Source organism: Chinchilla lanigera, unplaced genomic scaffold, assembly GCF_000276665.1.
Source record: "Chinchilla lanigera isolate Chin_1 unplaced genomic scaffold, ChiLan1.0 scaffold00066, whole genome shotgun sequence".
NCBI lineage: Eukaryota > Metazoa > Chordata > Mammalia > Rodentia > Chinchillidae > Chinchilla > Chinchilla lanigera.
The window spans coordinates 12,123,645-12,142,729 of NW_004955467.1; the positions used below are offsets into that span (position 1 = coordinate 12,123,645).

The following is a 19,085-nucleotide window of genomic DNA, read 5'->3' on the forward strand; positions in this document are numbered from 1 at the left end:
CCACTAAACCGTCACTCTTCTACAGCTAACAGCTTACTATGTCACACCAACACAATCTTTTTATCTGTGAATGAAATGTATGGCATAGTGGAAATAACGCCGGCACTAAAGAAAGAAAATAGGAATTTCATTTCCAGATCCTAAGAGAAGTAACTGTGTCACCTCTCTGGCTTTTGCTACTTTTTAAAAATCTTAATCTATAACACAGTAGTAATAAAAGCAACTGAAAATTACAGTGCTGCAGTAAGGATGAAATGGCATAATTATGTAGAAGCACTCTGAGAACTGCAGGGAACTATAAAATTAAAGGCATATTGTTACTGCTGTCATTGTCACCAATGAGAACTAAGAACACTGTCTATTCCTAACTAGTCCATGCCACTTGTGATTTCCAGAAATTCTGGGTTTTATCTCAAGCTCTAAGGCTGTGCTTGCATATATCTTTAAATATTTCTTCTTTTCTATAACGTATCTATATTAAACATTGACATTCAGATTTAAGTACTAATCTGAGAATGCTTTGCTGCTTCCTTTTCTTTTGCCTTTTTTTTTTTTTTTCCGGTACCAGGAATTGAACTCATGACCTCCCGCTTGCCAGGCAGGCACTGTGCCACTGAGCTAAATCCCCAGCCCCCTGCTTCCTTTTCTATATGAATAAATTTTCTATTAAACGGCATGGTCAAGGAATGGAACATTTCTGCATAATTGATGGACCTGGTTAAGAGTTGTGTTTTTTTTTAAGTTTGCAATATATAATGAATATATTCATTGTGGGTTAAAAGTTGTCTTAAAATGAACAATTCTCAAAGTAGTGAGCTATAACAGTATAAACATGACTGGAAAGCTTAAATTTACTTAAATTTAAAATTAAATTTACTTAAATTTAAAATTTAAAAGCTTAAATTTAAAATTAAAGTTCTAATGAAACTAATGACCACAAGCATTACTTCTCTGCTTAAAAACAATATACTTTCATTAAAAATCAGAGTCAATTTCATACCTCAATTTGTTGTAGGATATCTATAACCACATCAGGGATGGAAGGATTGGCATCCAGCTTGGCAGAACAAAGTGAAAGCTGACGAATAAGGCTGCCCAGTTCCCTACACCGAGCAGGAATTGGGTGCTCCCCTCGGTCAGTAAATTGAGTGACAAACATCTGTAAGGCCCGAATGGCTCCTCGATGGGCAGCCGCCAGCCTAGACATTGCCCATGACTAGAAATAAACAAGATATGAGAAGTTGTGCCAATATTCAGAACTTTCTAACATTAACCCAACCTTCAACCTTTATAGTGTACCCTGTATGTAAAGTGCTTTCTACTGTGCAAACACTTTCATAGTTTAAGGGATTGTAAAGCTTCACCTTTAGAGTTTTAAAATAATAAATTACAACTTTTCCATTGTTTTGTTTGCGATAACTATGTCTCACTACATAGTTCAGGCTGGCCTTGAACTCACTATGTAGCTCCAAGAGGCCTTGAATCAGTGATCTTCCTGCCTCAACCTCCCAAGTGCTGGGATTACAGGTGTGTGCCACCATACCCAGTAGTCTTTTCCTTTTTATTGTTATTTTTACTAGCAGCAGTAGGAATCTATTTTCAGAACTCAATCCTTAGAAAGCAACTCCATTTTTAGAATATTTAAGGTGCTTACTCTCTTAACAGGTTTCTACCATCAGTGAAATAACATGAGTGTGGGGAACCCATATGCAGTACTAATAAAACATGAAAACATACTTTATAAGATTACATCATACCTTCTTGGTGTGTTTAATTGTATGTGGACTCAATTTATCCAGTTCTTCCTGGATTTCTTTTACCTGTTTTACAAACAAGAAAAATGAATACTTCACACCTTCCCATTGGTCTGTTTCTATTTTTGGTAGAATATTGCACAGCTGTTTCGTCCAAATATAACCATTATTAATTCAAGTCACTTGACAATGAAAAAAGGCTCCAGTTCAAGATGGCAAACAGAGCAGTGTTCACCTTCTATCCTTTGGTCCCCAGTGTCAGAAGAACTTAACATGAAGGAGGGATGGTGGAGGTAACCCTGGAAAGGCAGGGGGCCAGACCATTACGTCCTACATGCCATGCTGAAGAATTCAGCTTTCATCCTCTAAGTTACAGAAAGCAAGTCTAGTCATTTAAACAGTGGTCTAACATGGTAAGTTTCAGATTTTATAATAATCTCTATGGCAGAAGCAGGGACTAAGGACCAAAATGGAATTCAAACAAGAATACAGAACAGAATCTAACTCAGGCACTTTCTTTCAAATGAGAAAATAGTTTTTGGTTCAAGCAATGAAATAACATGGGACTTCAGTGACCAGAAAGGTGTTAAAAGCTTCTTAACAAATAAGTCATTAAAGTTAAAAAAAACTTTTCCTTTAAAAGTTCATCACAACAGAAACAATGTAAATGCTTATTTATCAACCACTATATAGGTCCTAAAAGACATTTAACACGGTCCCCACTCTTTATAAACTGGCTTTTGTTGTTTTTTTTTTTTAGTACTGGGGCTTGAACCCAGAACCTTCAGATGTACTACATCCCTTGTCTTTTCCTTTTTCTTGATTTACTGACTGACTGACTGACTGACTGTGATGGAGTCTTGCTAAGATGCTACGTTTCCCAGGCTGAACTTTCAATCTTCCTGCTTCAGCTTCCCAGAATGGTGGGATTATAGGCACGTGCCACTGTGCCCAGCCACATTCTTTACTGTGTAATAAGGAATAATTAAAATATGCTATCTACTAAGTTTCTAGTAATAAGCCCGTGAACAGAAGGGAAACTAATAAGGCCCCTTCCACAAAGACCAGGGCTTGCACCTGAGGACCAAGCGTTTCAGGGTAACTGATCAACCAGACTTCACACATGTAAGTATGTGCTATGTAATATACAGTACATGCATTTCTTTCCCCCCCTCCGGTACCGGGAACCAAACTCACGACCTTGCGCTTGCTAGGCAGGCGCTTTTGCCGCTGAGCTAAATCCCCAGTCCACATGCATGTTTTTGAAAGGGGAAAGAAATACAACTTCTACTAGATTTTTAAGAGTCTATCACCTCAAAGAGTTAAGAGTCATTGTTTAAGGAGGAGACTGGCCTTTTCCACAAAAAACACACAAATGTAAAGGCAGAAAGGATGAGAATTACTTGTTCCTGTGTTCAGGAAATTTAACCTCAAAAATCCACTAGAGTTCACGTAGAGCAGTTTGGGAAAAATCTTTCTGAGATAAAAAGAAAGCTGAAATTCTCTAAAAAAGCAACACACAAGGCTGACTGCCCCACTTCTCCCTGGGCTTGCACACCTGCTGCTGGAGGACATAAAGCATCCGGGCACAGCGAACAGTCTGCTCCTGTCTCCTGACACGCATCCGCTGCTCTTCATCTGGATCCAAAGCTGCTTCTAGTCTATCTGAAAATATTTTTCCCCAAAAGCAAATTATAAACCATCCACAGACACTTACAAAACTTTGGTTACCTAAAGGGCAATAAAGCTGCAGATCTCTGGTTTTATTAGGGAAAGAAATGAGGCTGTTGTAACAGAACATTTCATTTCTCACCAGTGAGGAAACCAGGGATGAGCAAGTGGAGCTGTGTACGCACTCGGGAATGGACACAGCCGGGCAAGACTCAGTGACAAGCTCCTCTCCACACCAGAATTCCCTCAGCCTAATCCCGCTGGATGGCTTCCTCACTGTGAAGCCTTTTGTACCATTTTATGCTGTTTTTCCAAAAGCTCTTTCTTAAGCTACACTGGTACTTCGATATACAACCTTAATGTGTTTTGTGATTTGGGGGAAGACGGCTGCATTTGTGTTTGTGTGAGGAAGACAGCTGTGGAATTTTGAGAATAGAAGCAAAATGCTGCTGAATGCTTTTGTTTGCAAACCAAACTGTTTCCAAACAGAAGTGTTTGTGAACTGCAGGATTATTTATTTTTATGTTTGGCAAGATTATCTTATTAGATTATTATTTATAGAAATGCTTTCCCTAAAACCGTACGACATCAAGTGCTAAAATTACTTACAGTCTGAAGTCTCAATGTATTTATCAGGAAACATACCCTTGCACACATGAGTGCTCCACATGTTTACAAGAATGGTCCAAAGAAATTTTTTCTGGAAGATTCCCTGAAGTTGTCTGTCTATCCATTCCATTCAGTCTTATATAAATAAATGCTTATAGAAATTTTTTTTTAAAAACTCCAACACAAATCAAATGAATGCAGTATTTTATTAGTACGAGTACATTTTATGAGTTCAATTTGTATTATATACTCATTAAAAAAAATCAAACAAGGGGGCTAGAGATATACCTCACTGGTAAAGCATTTGTCTTGCTTATGCAAGGCCCTGTGTTCCATCACCAACAGCAAAAAAAAAAAAAAAAAAAAAAAAAAAGTCAACCAAGAAGAATAAGATTGCTTTGAAGCCAAGTATATTTGAAGTCAGGGGTGGGACATACAGATGCAGTCTCATCAGAGGCTATAAACCAAATTAATTCTAGCTCTTGCTTGGGCTGCATCTTGTTGGGGAGAAAATGAGGCTCCATACATGAATATAAGTAAGAACTGGCTTGGTTAGGAGGGTTTGTGTGTTCAACTTGCAGGTTCTTCTATTGTAAGCAGTCTATAAAGCAGCACTTGGGAAGCGTGAACGGGCACTTCAGTGCTAATGAAAGGGTGGTCTGCAGCTAGGAGCCACTGCCAACTATTACTACCCACAACAAGGTAAGTGTGGAAGTTGAAAGTATGCATTTACATGTCTTTATAGCAATTTGCCATGGTTGTGACATTTTTATTATAGTTTACAAAGTACTGCTTCATGATCGATTGAAATTTTAAATAAATAAGCCAACCCAATCCTTCCCCACAGCGAACCTGAGAAGCTGTTTTAAAGGTCCCTGTGTTAGATCTGATCACGAGTAGAGAGCCTTGTGGTGGTGTTCCCTCCTAGCAGGGATTCTAACCTAAAGCATATGGTGGAGTCATGGCATGGACTGACACTGAGAAATATAGTAAGAAATAAGCCACAGCATTTTTGTTACTTCCTACGGAATGTTTTGTTTGTGACATTATACCAACACACTACTAAAGAAAACCTCAGAGAAACCTTTTTCTGGCCACAGTATTTGGAGGTTGTCATTTTTACACAATTGTGTCTTTGATGCTAGATTCTATAAACTCTGATCATAGTTCTGTCTGTAGCTAGCTCCTAGAAAACTCAGAAACAAATCTGCAATCTTCTCCTAGTAAATCTTTTTCCTTTCCTTATTCTTCCTATACGATATCCTCAGATGCATAGTTCTATCTTGTCTCAATCAACAGATACTTTAAGGTACCTTACATTCTTTATATTACATGCACGCATATACATATGCACATATCAGTGAAGTTTAAAATGCAAAATATCACTGTAGACTATGTACTATACAAATACAACAGTTCCTACTGAAACTCAAATCTTTACTCCGTGCAGTCTGAAAGCTGAGCTTGAAGTCCTACTTATTGGCTACAGTAACCACAAACTCCCTGTGCAGAACCATCCTCTACTCCCCACGTAAACACAAAAGCACTGAGACCATTAAAGAATTTCAGAAAATAGGAGATGAGGACTATATTCCTTCCTTTCTACCTGTGGTCAGATATCTTATACAAATAGCCACAGCTTCCCTTGTCACCAGTGCATACCCATCTTAACACCTCCCAAGTAGGAATGGTTTTATCTATCTATCTGTCTATCTATCTACATATATACATGTATACAATATTCTCTTACTAGAAATTAAAAACAATTTTGCCACAAGGACTTTTGGCTAAACAAGGAAAAAATATAGGATCATTTGCACTCTGTAAGGTTTACATAGCAGGAACTCGAATTTGTAGGCTGGGCCCTCAGTCACTCCACATATGTTGCACAGCCCATAGTACGAATATGTGTGTGTGGGGGGCGGGGGGTTGTTAAATAGGGCAAACTCTTCAGAGAAAGGTGGCACTGGTCAAATTCCAAACTCAACCATCTTGTCACGAATGCTCATGTTCTAGGGAACCAACATATAGGAGAATGCAATGAAATGTGTGGGGGACTGGGAGGCCCAACGAATGCATCTGAACTATTATGTACACACGGCATCATATCAAAGGAAGCATTCCGTTTTTCTCACCTTTTTTAGTTACCTCTTCAATTTTATGGATACAACTGCTCAATTCTTTCTGGAGTCGCTGAACTTCTAGCAGGCTTTTCTGTTCACGTAAGTTTTTCTGGTCACCTATCCTCGGTTGTGGATGTGGTCCTGGATCACGAGTAGGTGGCGAATTTGGGAGGGTAAGATCTGACTGTCCATGGTGAGATGTATACACGTACACTTTGGCACCTGAGCTGGAAATTCCTACTTCAGATGGCTGGTGGGTGCGTTGATGGACTTCTTGATTCTTTGAGTCTTTCCGTTCTATCCTGTGGTCAGATATTTTATACTTGGTATGTCCACATTTCTGAGAATTTTGGGGCTGACTTCTGAGATAATGTTCTTCAAATTGTCTTCGTTTTACATCTCTTTTGGCTAGGTGGACCGCATAGCTAAGTTTCTCTTCTGATATTACAGAAAATGAAACAGAACTGCTTAGGTCAGGACCATCTCTAAAATCTGAGTCTTTATAATATGATTCATTATATGAGTGCTTCAGTTTTTCAATTCTAATTCCATGTGGACAAGAATACCGGATGGCCAAGTTGCTTGGATGTGTAGGAACATTCCTGTTAAACTGCAGCTGGTTCTTTAAAATAGTAAATAAATGTAAGCACATATTAGAAAAATAACGTATTATACAGTTGGCACATATGTATAACCAAGTTTCTAATATTTCACCCACAAGATTATTTATGTGAAGAGGTATTTTTCTGCTGTACTAACTAGCCACTTTCCTACACACTTTAGTTCAACATATAGCATGTGGTTTTCCCTGCAATCACCCAGTCCCACACTATTATCCCTCTGTTTACTATTATCAACTTGGGATCTTCCTCGAAGTCAGCCTGGAAAGCTTCTAGCAGCAACCAGTATATTCTTCAACTCCCAACTATGGGTTTCTGTCTTGTTTCAACATGTCAGGGTCTAGCAAGTCACCAATACAATCCAGTAGAGCTTTTCTAAAAACTGCTGTACACATGTACCAGGCACACCAGACTGAAGTTATTTGATGACACTTTCTATATCTTTTGTCCTGCACCTACGTGTTCCTCTAAACAGTTCACTTACCCACACACATGCAGATCTAAGTTAGTTTTCATCAAAATAGATACAACCTTTGTTGTTTTTACAGTTCAACCTAAGCATGTCCCCATATTCCTATAGTTTTAAAAAAATATTTTTCAGAGCTACATTTTCCAAAAGCCAAAGAATGGTCTTTCATGCTTAACCTAAATATCTTATTATTAAACATTTACATTATTCCAGTTTTTCCAGTAATAGAAATATTACTTCAGTTAATATCTCCATACATTTAGACTTTTATTTCTCCTTTCAAATTACTTCATTAGGATAAATGATCTTATCTGGGATTACCAGGATGACAAAGGGAATAAACAATCCTGTGGCTTTAAATTTCTTACGTTACTTCAATGAACCTGTCAAAGACATGTGAATAGGAGAATCCATGTCTCCAAACTCATTGAATTCTGTTTTATGATGCTTTATCTTGATGATGGCTCCCCAACTCTCACTATGCATGTGTTTATATAATAATGTGAATGAAAACTCGATTTAAAATAAACCACTGTTAGACTGGGTGTGGTGGTGCAGGCCTACAATCTCAGCACTTGGGAGGCTGAGGCAGGAGGACTGCCGAGAGTTCAAGGCCAGCTTGATCTACATGGCAAGACCCTGTCTCAAAAAATAAATAAACAGGGGCTGGGAATTTAGCTCAGCGGCACAGTGCCTGCCTGGCAAGCGCAAGGTCATGAGTTCGATTCCCGTACCAGAAAAAAAAACAAAAACCAATAAATAAATAAATTAATTAATTAAATTAAATAAACCATTGTCACAAAACATTAGAAAAATATTTGGGGAAAAAAATGTAGTAAAAAACTTCACAGTTAGAAAAATCTAAAGGGCGCACAGACTGATGAACACTACTTGAAACTTGTATCCTTATTTGGGGAAAGCTTTTTCTCTGAAAGCAAAAATAACCTAAAATACCTCAGAAATTTCATGAAAGTACTAGGGAAAAAGTAGATAAAATACCATGGGAAAAAATAGATAAAGTACTAGGAGAAAAAACAGATGAATTCATTCTTCATGTGGATGCAGGAAAAGTCTTTAACTATGACTCAAAATCCATGTTCAATAAAAGAAAAAGAAAAGAGCAATTACGACGACTACATTAAAACAAAATTTAAAACCCCTGGTTTAAATAAATAATAAAGTAAAACAAACAAACACAGTAACAACAACCATCTGAAACAGCAGAATGAAAGAACTTGCAAATACAAAGATGTATTAGTCACTTTCTCAACTCTGGAACAAAATACACAACTTAAAGGAGGAGAAGTTTATTTGGCTCAGCTTCCGGTAGTTCAATCCATGGTCAGCTGGCTCCAAGGCAGAGACAGCATGGTGGAGAGCACCACAAGGGAAAGCCCCTTACACCATGGTAGCAGGAAGCAAGGAGAGACAGAGGAGCCATGCACCAGAATATACCCTTTCAGACCACATCCCCAGTGACCTGCCTCTTCTGACCAGACTCACATCTGCATAGCACAGTCAACTATGAACTCATTCCATTGATCCACTGAAGACTGTATCACCTCCATGATCCAATCACCTTCCAAAAGCCCCACCTCCTTTTGGGAGACATTTTGGATCTAAATCATAACAGAAGGGCTTCCTGGTAGCTCAGTGGTATAGCACTTGCTTAGCATGCACTACGCCCTGGGTTTGGTAACACCACAAACACAACAGGAAGCAAACAACAGCAAAGGAAGATACTTGCTATGTAGTATATTGCTGACTTCTTCACAAGGGCTCCCTATCCATAAAGAAATCTTTAAAAATTGACATGAGAAAATGAAACCCAACAGAAAATGGGAAAAACAGATATAAACGTGGCCCTTAAATATATGAAAAACTGTTCAACTTCATAAAATACAAATTAAAATGACAATCAAATATTTCCCAAAAGATTAGCAAAAATTAAAAAGTATAATAGTATGTGTTGTCAGCGAGTGCTAGCAGAAGGCAAACTGGCACATCTCTCAGTCGGGAGGAGTCTGGGTGAATTCATTCATTTATCTTTGACCTAGCAATCTCACTCCTAGAATTGAACCCACAGATACACCTTCAATAATACATATGCACAGGACTGCTTACAATGTACTGCTCATAATTAGAGGATACTGGAATCAATCTAAATGCCCATACAAATACCTGAATTAACTGTGGTATAGCAACAAAGTTACTACTACAATGGAAAAAATGAGGAAGCTTTCTAAGAACCTCTCTGTGAATTGATATGAAAGTTTCTTGGATATGTTATGCAAATAGAACAACAAAACCCAAAAATATCTGCGTTACAGATATATGTAAGGAGAAAAGGAGACATGAGAGAAAATATACATGTACTTCATCATTTGTACAAAACAAAAACACAGGAAATAAATTTGAGACTGATGAGATTAGTTATCTACAAGATATGAGTGAGAATTGGGTGGAAAGGATAGAAGAAATGGGGTGGAAAGGATAGAAAAAATGGGGTGGAGGACACTTTTCCAAATATATTTTTTTTATACAGGCATATTTGGATCCATGTTAGTATTTCACATATAAACGAAATACATAAACAAAACAAAGAAATGAGTGAAAGGAAGAAGGAAGGAAGAAAATAAACAAAATCTTTAAAAATAGAAGAAAAGGAGCACCGGCCTTTGGGCCGTGCCCTAGCCGCGCAGGCACCCGGGGGGCAGGCAGCCAGCGCCTGGGAAGCCACACAGGCGGTGAGCACCGGCCTGTGGGCCATGCCCAAGCCATGCAGGCGCCAAGGAGGTGGGCCGCCTGGGCCCAGGAAGCCAGGCGGTGGGGAGCACTGGCCTTTGGGCCGCGTCCTAGCTGCACAGGCACCCGGGAGGCAGGCAGCCAGCACCCGGGAAGCTGGGCGGTGGGAAGCACCCGCCTTTGGGCTGCGCCCTAGCTACACAGGGGCCCAGGAGGCGGGCAGCCAGTGACTGGGAAGCTGCATAGCAGCACGCGCTTGCGTGCGCTGGCCCTCAGGCCAGCCACCACTGTGTAGTTGAGAACTATCATGGCACAGAGAAGCAATGACACAATTGGTCCACCACATGTGGACCATGGAGGCTCACCCAGGGATGTGTGTGAATCATTCTGACACGAAGAAACCCCTGGGAATACATGCCACACAACAGGTTGCTCTTGCCCCTGCCCTTGAGAACCAGAAAGGGCCAGAGTCAGTGGAGGAGCAGCTGCTGAACAAGGATTCAGAGAACATGAGATACAGACTATGCCCGAAGACTAAGAGGTCTAGTTGACTGGGGTCACACAAGCCATTCGGTAGCTGGAAACCAGGAGGACCTTGTGCAATACCTGGGGAGACCCCCTGGAAGCCATTCTTCCCCAGAGAGTACAGGTTGCGCTGGAGGAGTGTATGGAGCTCCAGAGAGGTCTGCACTGAGCTTCCTGCTGCCTGTGCTGATGGTTGGGGACAGGACACTAAGTGGTTGTGGGGTCCCAGTGCAATGGGAGGCTGGAGAGAAAAAGCTACAAAAAAATGACTTTCACCCCAGATGGCTCACTTGAGATGTTAGTAAGAATTGCCTCCTCAGTATTCGATAGCCATGACGAAGAGGAGACCAAGGAGAGAAAACAAAGAGACTGAGAAAAAGCAGCTGCTTTTGCTGCAGTGCTAAGAGAAACAGACCCTAAGTCTGATTCTCGGGGCCCCAAGAAGAACTTGACGACTGCATTCATCTGCTACCGCTGTTAAAAGCCAGGCCATCTCAAGAGGAACTGCCCTAAGAAGCCCCCTGGGCCATGCCCTGAATGCAAATGAGACCACTGGAGATCGGTCTGCCCTCTGAAGTGGAGGCCCCAGAGCTCAGACCCATCCTACCAGTTAGTCCAACAGGAATGAGGGGGCCTGGGGGATACTCTGCCTTCTCCCTGTGGCCAGACTGCCATCTCTATGGAGGAGCCCTGGGCAATCATGACTATACAGGAAAAAAAACCAGCCTGTTGCTAGACACAGGTGCAAGTCTTTTGGTCCTTCTTTTCAATCCTGGCCTTCCTTCCAGCCGTCACACCTCAGTGAAAGGAATCACTGGTGAGGAGGTATTATGTTATTTTTCACAACCCTTAGGCTGTAACTACTTGTTAGATCTTTCTTGTGTATCTGTCTTCCTGAGAAACCACTCTGAAGATATTACCATGTATTACAGCAGCCATTGATATTTTCCTACTATTCTGTCCACAACTCTGTAATGTTTGTATTGTTCTTATGCTATTTCATAAATGGATGTATCTTTATTACTATGTGTTTCCTACAACAACCATTGAGATAGTCAATGATTATTCAATTGGTCACTCATGTATAGCTAGCTCTATTTATTTTCTTTAGAAACCACTTTGAAGATACTAAAGTATAGTACAACAACCATTGATAATCTCCTACCACTTTTGTCTGTAACTATTACCTGTCTATTTGTTTTCCTGAGAAACTATCTTGTAGATAACAATATGTAAAACAACAACCATTGATAATTTCCTACCACTCTCTCTGTAAATATTTCAGAATTGCAGTGCATCCTGTGCAAAAACGAAGTCTCCAAAGAGAGTCCCATATTTGCTAAGAGTACTTTTTGTCTTTAGTCTCAGGACATATAGTCCAGATGCTACATTCAGAAGTTTATTGGAGTTAACTTTTTTTCCCACCTTCACATTGAGTGGTTGTTCATTTGAAATTCAGTCTGGTTCATTGATTTCTCTTAGTATTCATTTTTAGGGTTTTCTTCTATTTTTATTTATTTTATTTTTTTAAACAGGACACTGGGTTTCAACTTTATGTGTGACATTTCACTTTTTTTAAATTTTTATTTTAAAGAGTAAAAGAAGGATAGCATAGTAATAGGGGGGCTTACCTATAATAATAGACTTCGTTTTTTCACAGGATGCACTGCAATTCTGAAATTACTTTTTATACACTCTAGGATTAAGTGATTAAATTAATGTATTGTGGATAATGAAAGCCAGCCTGCACACTTTAGTACAAGGGAGTTACAAACATGGAATACTGGATCAGAATTAGAGAGATCTGTGTGAAAAGTAGATAGATACATGGAAAGGAAAGGTGGAACCTAGTGTGATGGCTCACATCTATAATCCCAGCACTCAGGTGCTGCAAGTTGAAGACCAGCCTGAACTACATGGCAAGTCCCTGTTTCAAAAAAAGAAAGGAAAAGCACGAGAGAAAAAAGCAAAGATACAAAGAGAGACAGGGACATAGATGTCTGAATGTGGATCTGCATATGAATGTGTATACACGTATAAAAATCCATTTGCCAGTACCATCCTCTAAGGGGACCTAGGAGCACTCCAGTATTAATAAATATATCACCCTAGTACTGATTTTTAAATCTTATTCTCTACTGAAGGGACAAAGTTTCCTTAAGTAAGTGGCTAATTTCAGGGCTGCCATGAGGAAAAAACAAGCTGAGCCTGGAGTATATTTTTATACCATAAAGTAGTATAAAAGATTGATGGAACTAAGTCACAGAGACACTGGGGCCAGTTTGAAGTGGTTCTCATTGGCCAACATCAAAATAAGTATTTTGGTATCAAAATAAATAATGATAATAAAGAATGATAAACTACACGATAAAGAAAATCTAAGCATCTGCAGTGAAATAAGAAAATGGCATGCTCTTCTTGAGAGCAGTAAGCCAACAAATAAATGTAAAGAATGACACTGAAAATCACCATTTGCCAACAATTGTAATAATAAACTGACTCAAAGAATCATCAGAGAATGCTAAAACTAGAAAACTCCAAGTTTTATGAGTAAAAAGATATTAACATAGTCTCAAAGGCAGATACTTTTAATTTCAAAAAGTAAAAGAACAAAATAGAAAACCTAGCAGACAATGCTTTAGTGAAATGATTAAAGTCAACACTGCCAGCACTGACACAATATACGTCCTGATACAATGCACTGCACAATGCACAGCACAAGCACTTAGTATTGCATTTCTAGTTTTCTTACCAAAAGTACACAATCTGAATATAATTGAACAGACATCAGACAAACCAAAACTGATAGAAAATCCTCAAATAAACTGGCTGGTATTCTTCAAAAATGCCAATGTTACATAGCATAAAAACTGGCTCAGAAATCAATCAGATTATAAGAAACTAGAATCAGGATTGAATTGATTATAATTTACCACCTTGGATTTTTTTTTTTTTTTTTCTCTAAAGGATATTACAGCTAACAAAATCTCAGTAGTCTGTAGTTTACATGATAGCAGGGTGTGGTGGCGCACGCCTGTAATCCTAGCACTTGGGAGGCTGAGGCAGGAGGATCGTTGCAAGTTCGAGGCCAGCCTGGGTTACAAAGTGAGTTCAAAGACAGCCTGAACTGCATAGCGAGACCCTGTCTCCAAAAAACATCAAAAAAAAAAAAAATGTAGTTTACATGATAGTATATTTTAGTGCTAATTTCCTGATTTTGATAATTATGGTAACAGAATTCCTTGTTTTTAGGAAAGACACAAGTACTCAGGAACAAAGGAGCAGCATGTCTGAAATATAAATAGTGCAGAAAACAGTATGTGCATAAAGAAAGGAAATACATAATAAAATTCTAGTCCTTGGAGAATCTACCAGAAAAACGTCCAGGAATTCTGTGTAATAGCCTTAAAGTTCTCCTGTCAGTCTGAAATTATGTTAAAATTAAACATTTTTCTTTGTAAACAATGAGATATTACTATATAACCACCAGAATGGCTAAAATTAAAAAGATAACAGCAAATTGACAAAGATATGGAGCAAGTGGAGTGCTCACATATTGTTTTAGCAGAAAGTAAAATGGTCCCATCACTTTGTAAAAAGGTCCAATGGTTTATTATAAAACTAAACATACACCTACCCCATGACCCAATTAATTTCACTTTTAGGTTATTTATTCAAGAGAAATGGAAATGTGTTCATAAAAAGATCTGCAGAAGCCAAATGTGGCAATGCACCCTTGTAATAACAGTTGCTTGTGAGGCAGAAGCAGGAAAATGGCAAGTTTGACGCCAGCCTGGGAAACTTAGGCAGAACCCATCTCAAAATAAAAAATATAAAGGGCTGGGGATGTAGCTCAGTGGTAGAGTGTTTGCCCAGTGTGCATGAAGCCTAGGTTCAATCCCTAGCGGCACACACACTAAAAGATCTGTACAAGAATGCTCATAGTAGCTTTATACATACAACAACCCCAAACTGGAAACACAGGTGTCCATCAGTTAACAAGTGGATGAATAAACTGGTACACTCATACTATGGAATTAGTAAAAAGGACTAAAAACAAACAAAGAAACTGATAATGTAAGATATTGAGATAAATCTCAAAATATTTATAACTAGTAAAAGAAACCTCACACAAGAATTTATATTACAAGTTCTCATTTATATGAAGTTCTAGAATAAGCAAAACTAATTCATGACGGAAGAAAAAATAATAGTTTCCTCTAAAGGGTAAGAGTAGGGATTGCTAGGAAGGATCACATGAGAACTCTCTAGGGTAACATAAATGATTTGTGTTTTCACAGAGATATGGGTTATGTGTGCATGTATTTATCAAAACTCAGTAAATATGACAAGATGTATACATTTCAATGTGCTCATTTTTGACGTAAAATTTACATCAAAAGAAAAAAATGGCAAAGAATGAATAAAAACATACAGTATATATGCAGACGTAGGGTACTTATATCACATCTACAATTGATTTTGATGTGTCAAAAGGAATGGATTGATAGATGAATCTCTTAATGGATCAAAGGAGAGACAATAAAACATATATAGTGAAAACATTAAGGGAATCTAAGTGTTTAATGTGAAATTCAACTCTGCTGTATGTTTGAAGCCTTTCATAATACAGTATTAGGAAAGAAGACATTCTAGGGTCAATTGAGTAAAATAAAAAAAACCTGGATATTAGATAACTTCAGGAAATTATTTTCTGTTCATTTTCTTAGATTTAATAATGGTACTACGGTTTTTATAAGTATTCTTAAACATTTAAAAGTAAAGTGTTATGAGGTCTGCTACTTACTTTGATATGGTTCACTAAAACTTTTAGAGATGGTTAGGGAGATAGGAAAATAGGACAAATTGCTAACAACTGCTGAATTTGACTTTTTTTTTTTGTCTTTTTTTATTTTCTGAGACAGGATCTCATTTTATAATCCAGGCTGGCCTTGAACTTTCTCTATAGCCCAGGTTGGCCTCAAACTTGTAGGAATCCTCCTGCCTCAGCCTCCCGAGTACTGGGATACAGTCATGCACCACCATGACTGGCTCTACAACTGTTGAATTTAGAAGGTGATTTCAAGTGTTCAATGTCCTCTTCTTTCAATTTTTCCTTGTGTTTGAAATATTTCATAATAAACATCCGAAGAAAAACAAAACTACCTGGGTCTGAAGTTTCCTGGGGTCACTTGTCCCATCTTCTTGGGTACAGGATGTCAGGTGAACACAGGTGGAAGCTGGATGGCTCGGTCCCATGACGTCAGATAGTACAGAAAAACAGTGAAGACTTTGTCATCAGGCAAGTATTCACTGACACCATTTCTAAAATGGAAGTTATATTCACATTAACAATCTCCAAACTAGACAACAGAAGAAAACACAACTATCATGTTGATATAATAATATTCTAGAAGTAATCTACAGCAACTGCATGCTAAGTGATTGCTTAGAGGCAGGTAAGAGTTTCTTCCACTTACAAAAAACCACTTTTGAAATTCTCATTTTCAAAAAACCAGTGAGACACTACTTCAAAAACAATCTCTTGGGCTCTTTTTGTTCCAAATTTCAACTCTCAAGGGTCTCCAGTAAGACACTATTCCTAAACCCGAACTCTGCTATTACAAACTAACAATAATAGCAGGGCAGTTTTATGGACAGACATTCTACATTTCTAAATATAAGCTCCTAGCCAAAAAGCACTATACTTCATTCTATCAAGTGGCCCAAAAGGATACAAGTCTGTGATTCTAAATAAACCTGAGGAATCAGAATTCTTAAGACTTAAACCAGGATCTGCCACTAGCTAGGTGAGAGGCCCGGAATATTCCCCCACCCTATACAGATATTCTAAATGAGACCACAGGTATTAAAAGCATCTGGTAAACTGAAAAGGACTACGCTGTTATCAGTGCCTCTCCTTTTCTGAAGGCTTCATACATTTCAACAGCCCTGCCAGTTAGGTGCTCATCACACTGTTATCTCTTGCTGTTATTTACCTATTTCACAGGAATATGTCTCTTCTTGCCAGTGAGACAAGGTTCTTTGAGGCTTAAGGGCCTTGTCTTGCTCTTCAATTTCCCAACACAGTACTCTGAGCACAGCAGATAGTGTAACTCAACATTCATAGAGTTCAGCTGATTTTCTGAGAACAGACTAGTTTTAAATACACTGGAGAATTTGTTCTCTCAGAGACTCCTATAGTAAATCAATTGGGAAATTCAAAGTTAAAAAAAAAAAATCCCTAACATAAGCCTTGGTCTGCAGACTGGACTACTGGAAGACAGATTTATCTGTCCTAAAGATAGCTGGTCCAATAGTCCTTATTCCTAAGGCTACAGAGAAACAAGATTCAAAAAGCAGATGGGAGGAGCCACACGAGTGAGCTAATCCCAGCTGGCTTGACATCACCACAGATCAGAAGCTGAAGCTGCACAAAGGCTGTAGATGTGAGGCCAGAGCAACTGCATCTTTTACATAGCCAGTACTTTCCTCCTGGATGCTTCCATATGCCAAAGGCCCAAAAGTCCATTCTCCAACAGGAAAAAACTACATGATCCCAAGTTCTTAGGTACCTCAAGTGATCTAACACACACACACACACACACACACACACACACACACACACACGGGCACAGAGAGACCAGGTACACCCACCCCAAACCATTCCCCTGTACAGAGTCCTGGGATACTCCTCTCCTCCCAATTAGCCCATTTCCCCACTGTTCCAGGAAACCTCCCAGTTTGTCACCCTACACATCCTGGGACATCTCCACAAAGTACCCTCCCCCCATCCAGACATCTCTACAACTTGTGCCTTTACCCACAATGCAGGACACACCTACCCCCAACCTGTTCCCTCCCAGAGCACCCAGGACATCCCTGACTTGTTCCCTACACACACTACTAGAACACCCCCCTCAGTGCGTCTTCCCCCACACGATTCTCTCTCAAATCATTCCCCCTCACTCTGATTCCTGACACGTCTTGGACCTGTCTCCTCCCACTCTGCTGGGGGTGGTCTCTAAAATGACTGGGGCCTATGTCCTCCCTTGAAACTGGGGGCACTGCCACAGCCATTCTTATCCCAGACAATCGGGAAACATTCTCATGGGCTGTTTCTTCCCCCACAGACCTGGGACAGCTCCAGAACCTGGCATCACGCCCACAGGTGTAAGCCATCCCTACAGCCTGGCCCCGTCCCGCCATTCCCAGGACACCTCTACCGCCTGTCTGCTCCCCTGAAGGCTCAGCTCGCTCTGTGGACTGTCCGCTCACTGCTGTCAGGCCTGACATACCCACATCTGCTTCTTCTCCTGAGGACCCAGGCACCCACACTGCAGCAGGCACACACCCTGCTACAGGAACTCCTACAGCTCCAACGCTTCCCAGTGGCTCTGGCACTCTCACAGTCTCAGGGAAGGGTCCATTGTGCCTCCTCCACAGGTCTGAGACACCTTCAGAGTCTGTCTCCCTCTCCATGGGCCCACGACTCTTGGCAGCAATCAGAGCCTCAGTGGCTTGTCGCCTTCTCCACGTGCCGGAGCCATCCCCGGAGGCACCCTCCCCCACCATCCGGGGCCCACAGACCGCAGAAGCTGTGGGCACTCCCAGGGCCACGGGAAGTCGAGCAGCCACAGGCATCCCAGCAGTCTGCCTTTTTCCTAATAAGCCCAAGAGACCCTCAGAGAGTGCCTCTTCCGCCATGGGCTCAGAGAGTCCCACAGCCGTGGACATCCCCATAGTCTGCCTGCTCCCTGACAAGGCTGAGATGCACCCAGACCCAGTCCTCTCCCCCGTGGACTCAGGCATCCTGGCAGAAGCGGACACTCCCATCCTTGCGGAACTCTTGTCATATATCTGTCTCTCCTGGCTCAAGCCTGAGCCACTTCCTGAGCCAGTTTCTTCCCACAAAGGCCTAAGCACCCTGGGAGCCACATGTCTCCCACTAGCGGGGGATACCCCCTCAGTCACAGGCATTCCTACAGGGGGTCTCCTTCCTGGCAAGCCTGAGAAGTCCCCAGAGCCAGTCTCTACAACTAGAGGGCCAGGCGCCTCAGGAGCCACTGGAACCCTGACAGCCTGCCTCCTTCCCCGGGAACCTGGGAAAGCTCCAGAACCAGTATTCTCTCCCACAGACCACAGTTCCTCAGGAGCCACGGTCCCTGCTGAACCCAAGGGCATTCTCACAGTATGAGCCCTTTCCCACAGGTTCAAAATATCTCTAGAGCTGTTTTCCTGACACACAGGGCCAGATGCCCACACAGCAGCAGGCATCCCTCCAGATCTGGGTGTACCCAGAGATGTGGATACCTCTACTGGGGAATACTTGTGCCTGGTCACACCTGCTGCCTTGGGGAGCCCCACCGTTTCGGACACTCCAAGAGCCTGCCTTCTCCCACACAGACATGAGATAGCTCCACAGCCTGCCTCTTCATCGGTAGGCCCAGCTGCCCCTAGAGCTCTAGGTACCAGATCCTCTGTATCCCCCATGGCCTGCCTCCTTTCCTGCAGGCTCAGGACACTCCCACTGTGTGTCTCTTCCACCTCCTCGGCCGGAGTTTCTACA

General features: G+C 40.7%; 1 protein-coding gene across 5 annotated transcripts in view; it reads right to left on the reverse strand.

Annotated features, from left to right (window-relative positions):
• The window catches only part of Kiaa0753 (KIAA0753 ortholog), a 70,260-nt gene that overhangs the window by 49,232 nt on the left and 1,943 nt on the right, over nt 1–19,085 (reverse strand). For 4 of the 5 annotated variants that reach the window (XM_013522137.1, XM_013522138.1, XM_013522135.1 and 1 more), the window contains exons 2-6: nt 15,683–15,841; nt 6,170–6,779; nt 3,313–3,419; nt 1,758–1,820; nt 1,001–1,216 (exon numbers count right to left, since the gene is read on the reverse strand). In XM_013522137.1, coding sequence (XP_013377591.1) covers nt 1,001–1,216; nt 1,758–1,820; nt 3,313–3,419; nt 6,170–6,779; nt 15,683–15,775 — 1,089 coding nt within the window. In that variant the 5' untranslated portion in view covers nt 15,776–15,841. Of the gene's footprint in view, nt 1–1,000; nt 1,217–1,757; nt 1,821–3,312; nt 3,420–6,169; nt 6,780–15,682; nt 15,842–16,515; nt 16,608–19,085 lie in introns of those variants that run through there. The other variant, XM_013522136.1, reaches the window with a different exon arrangement.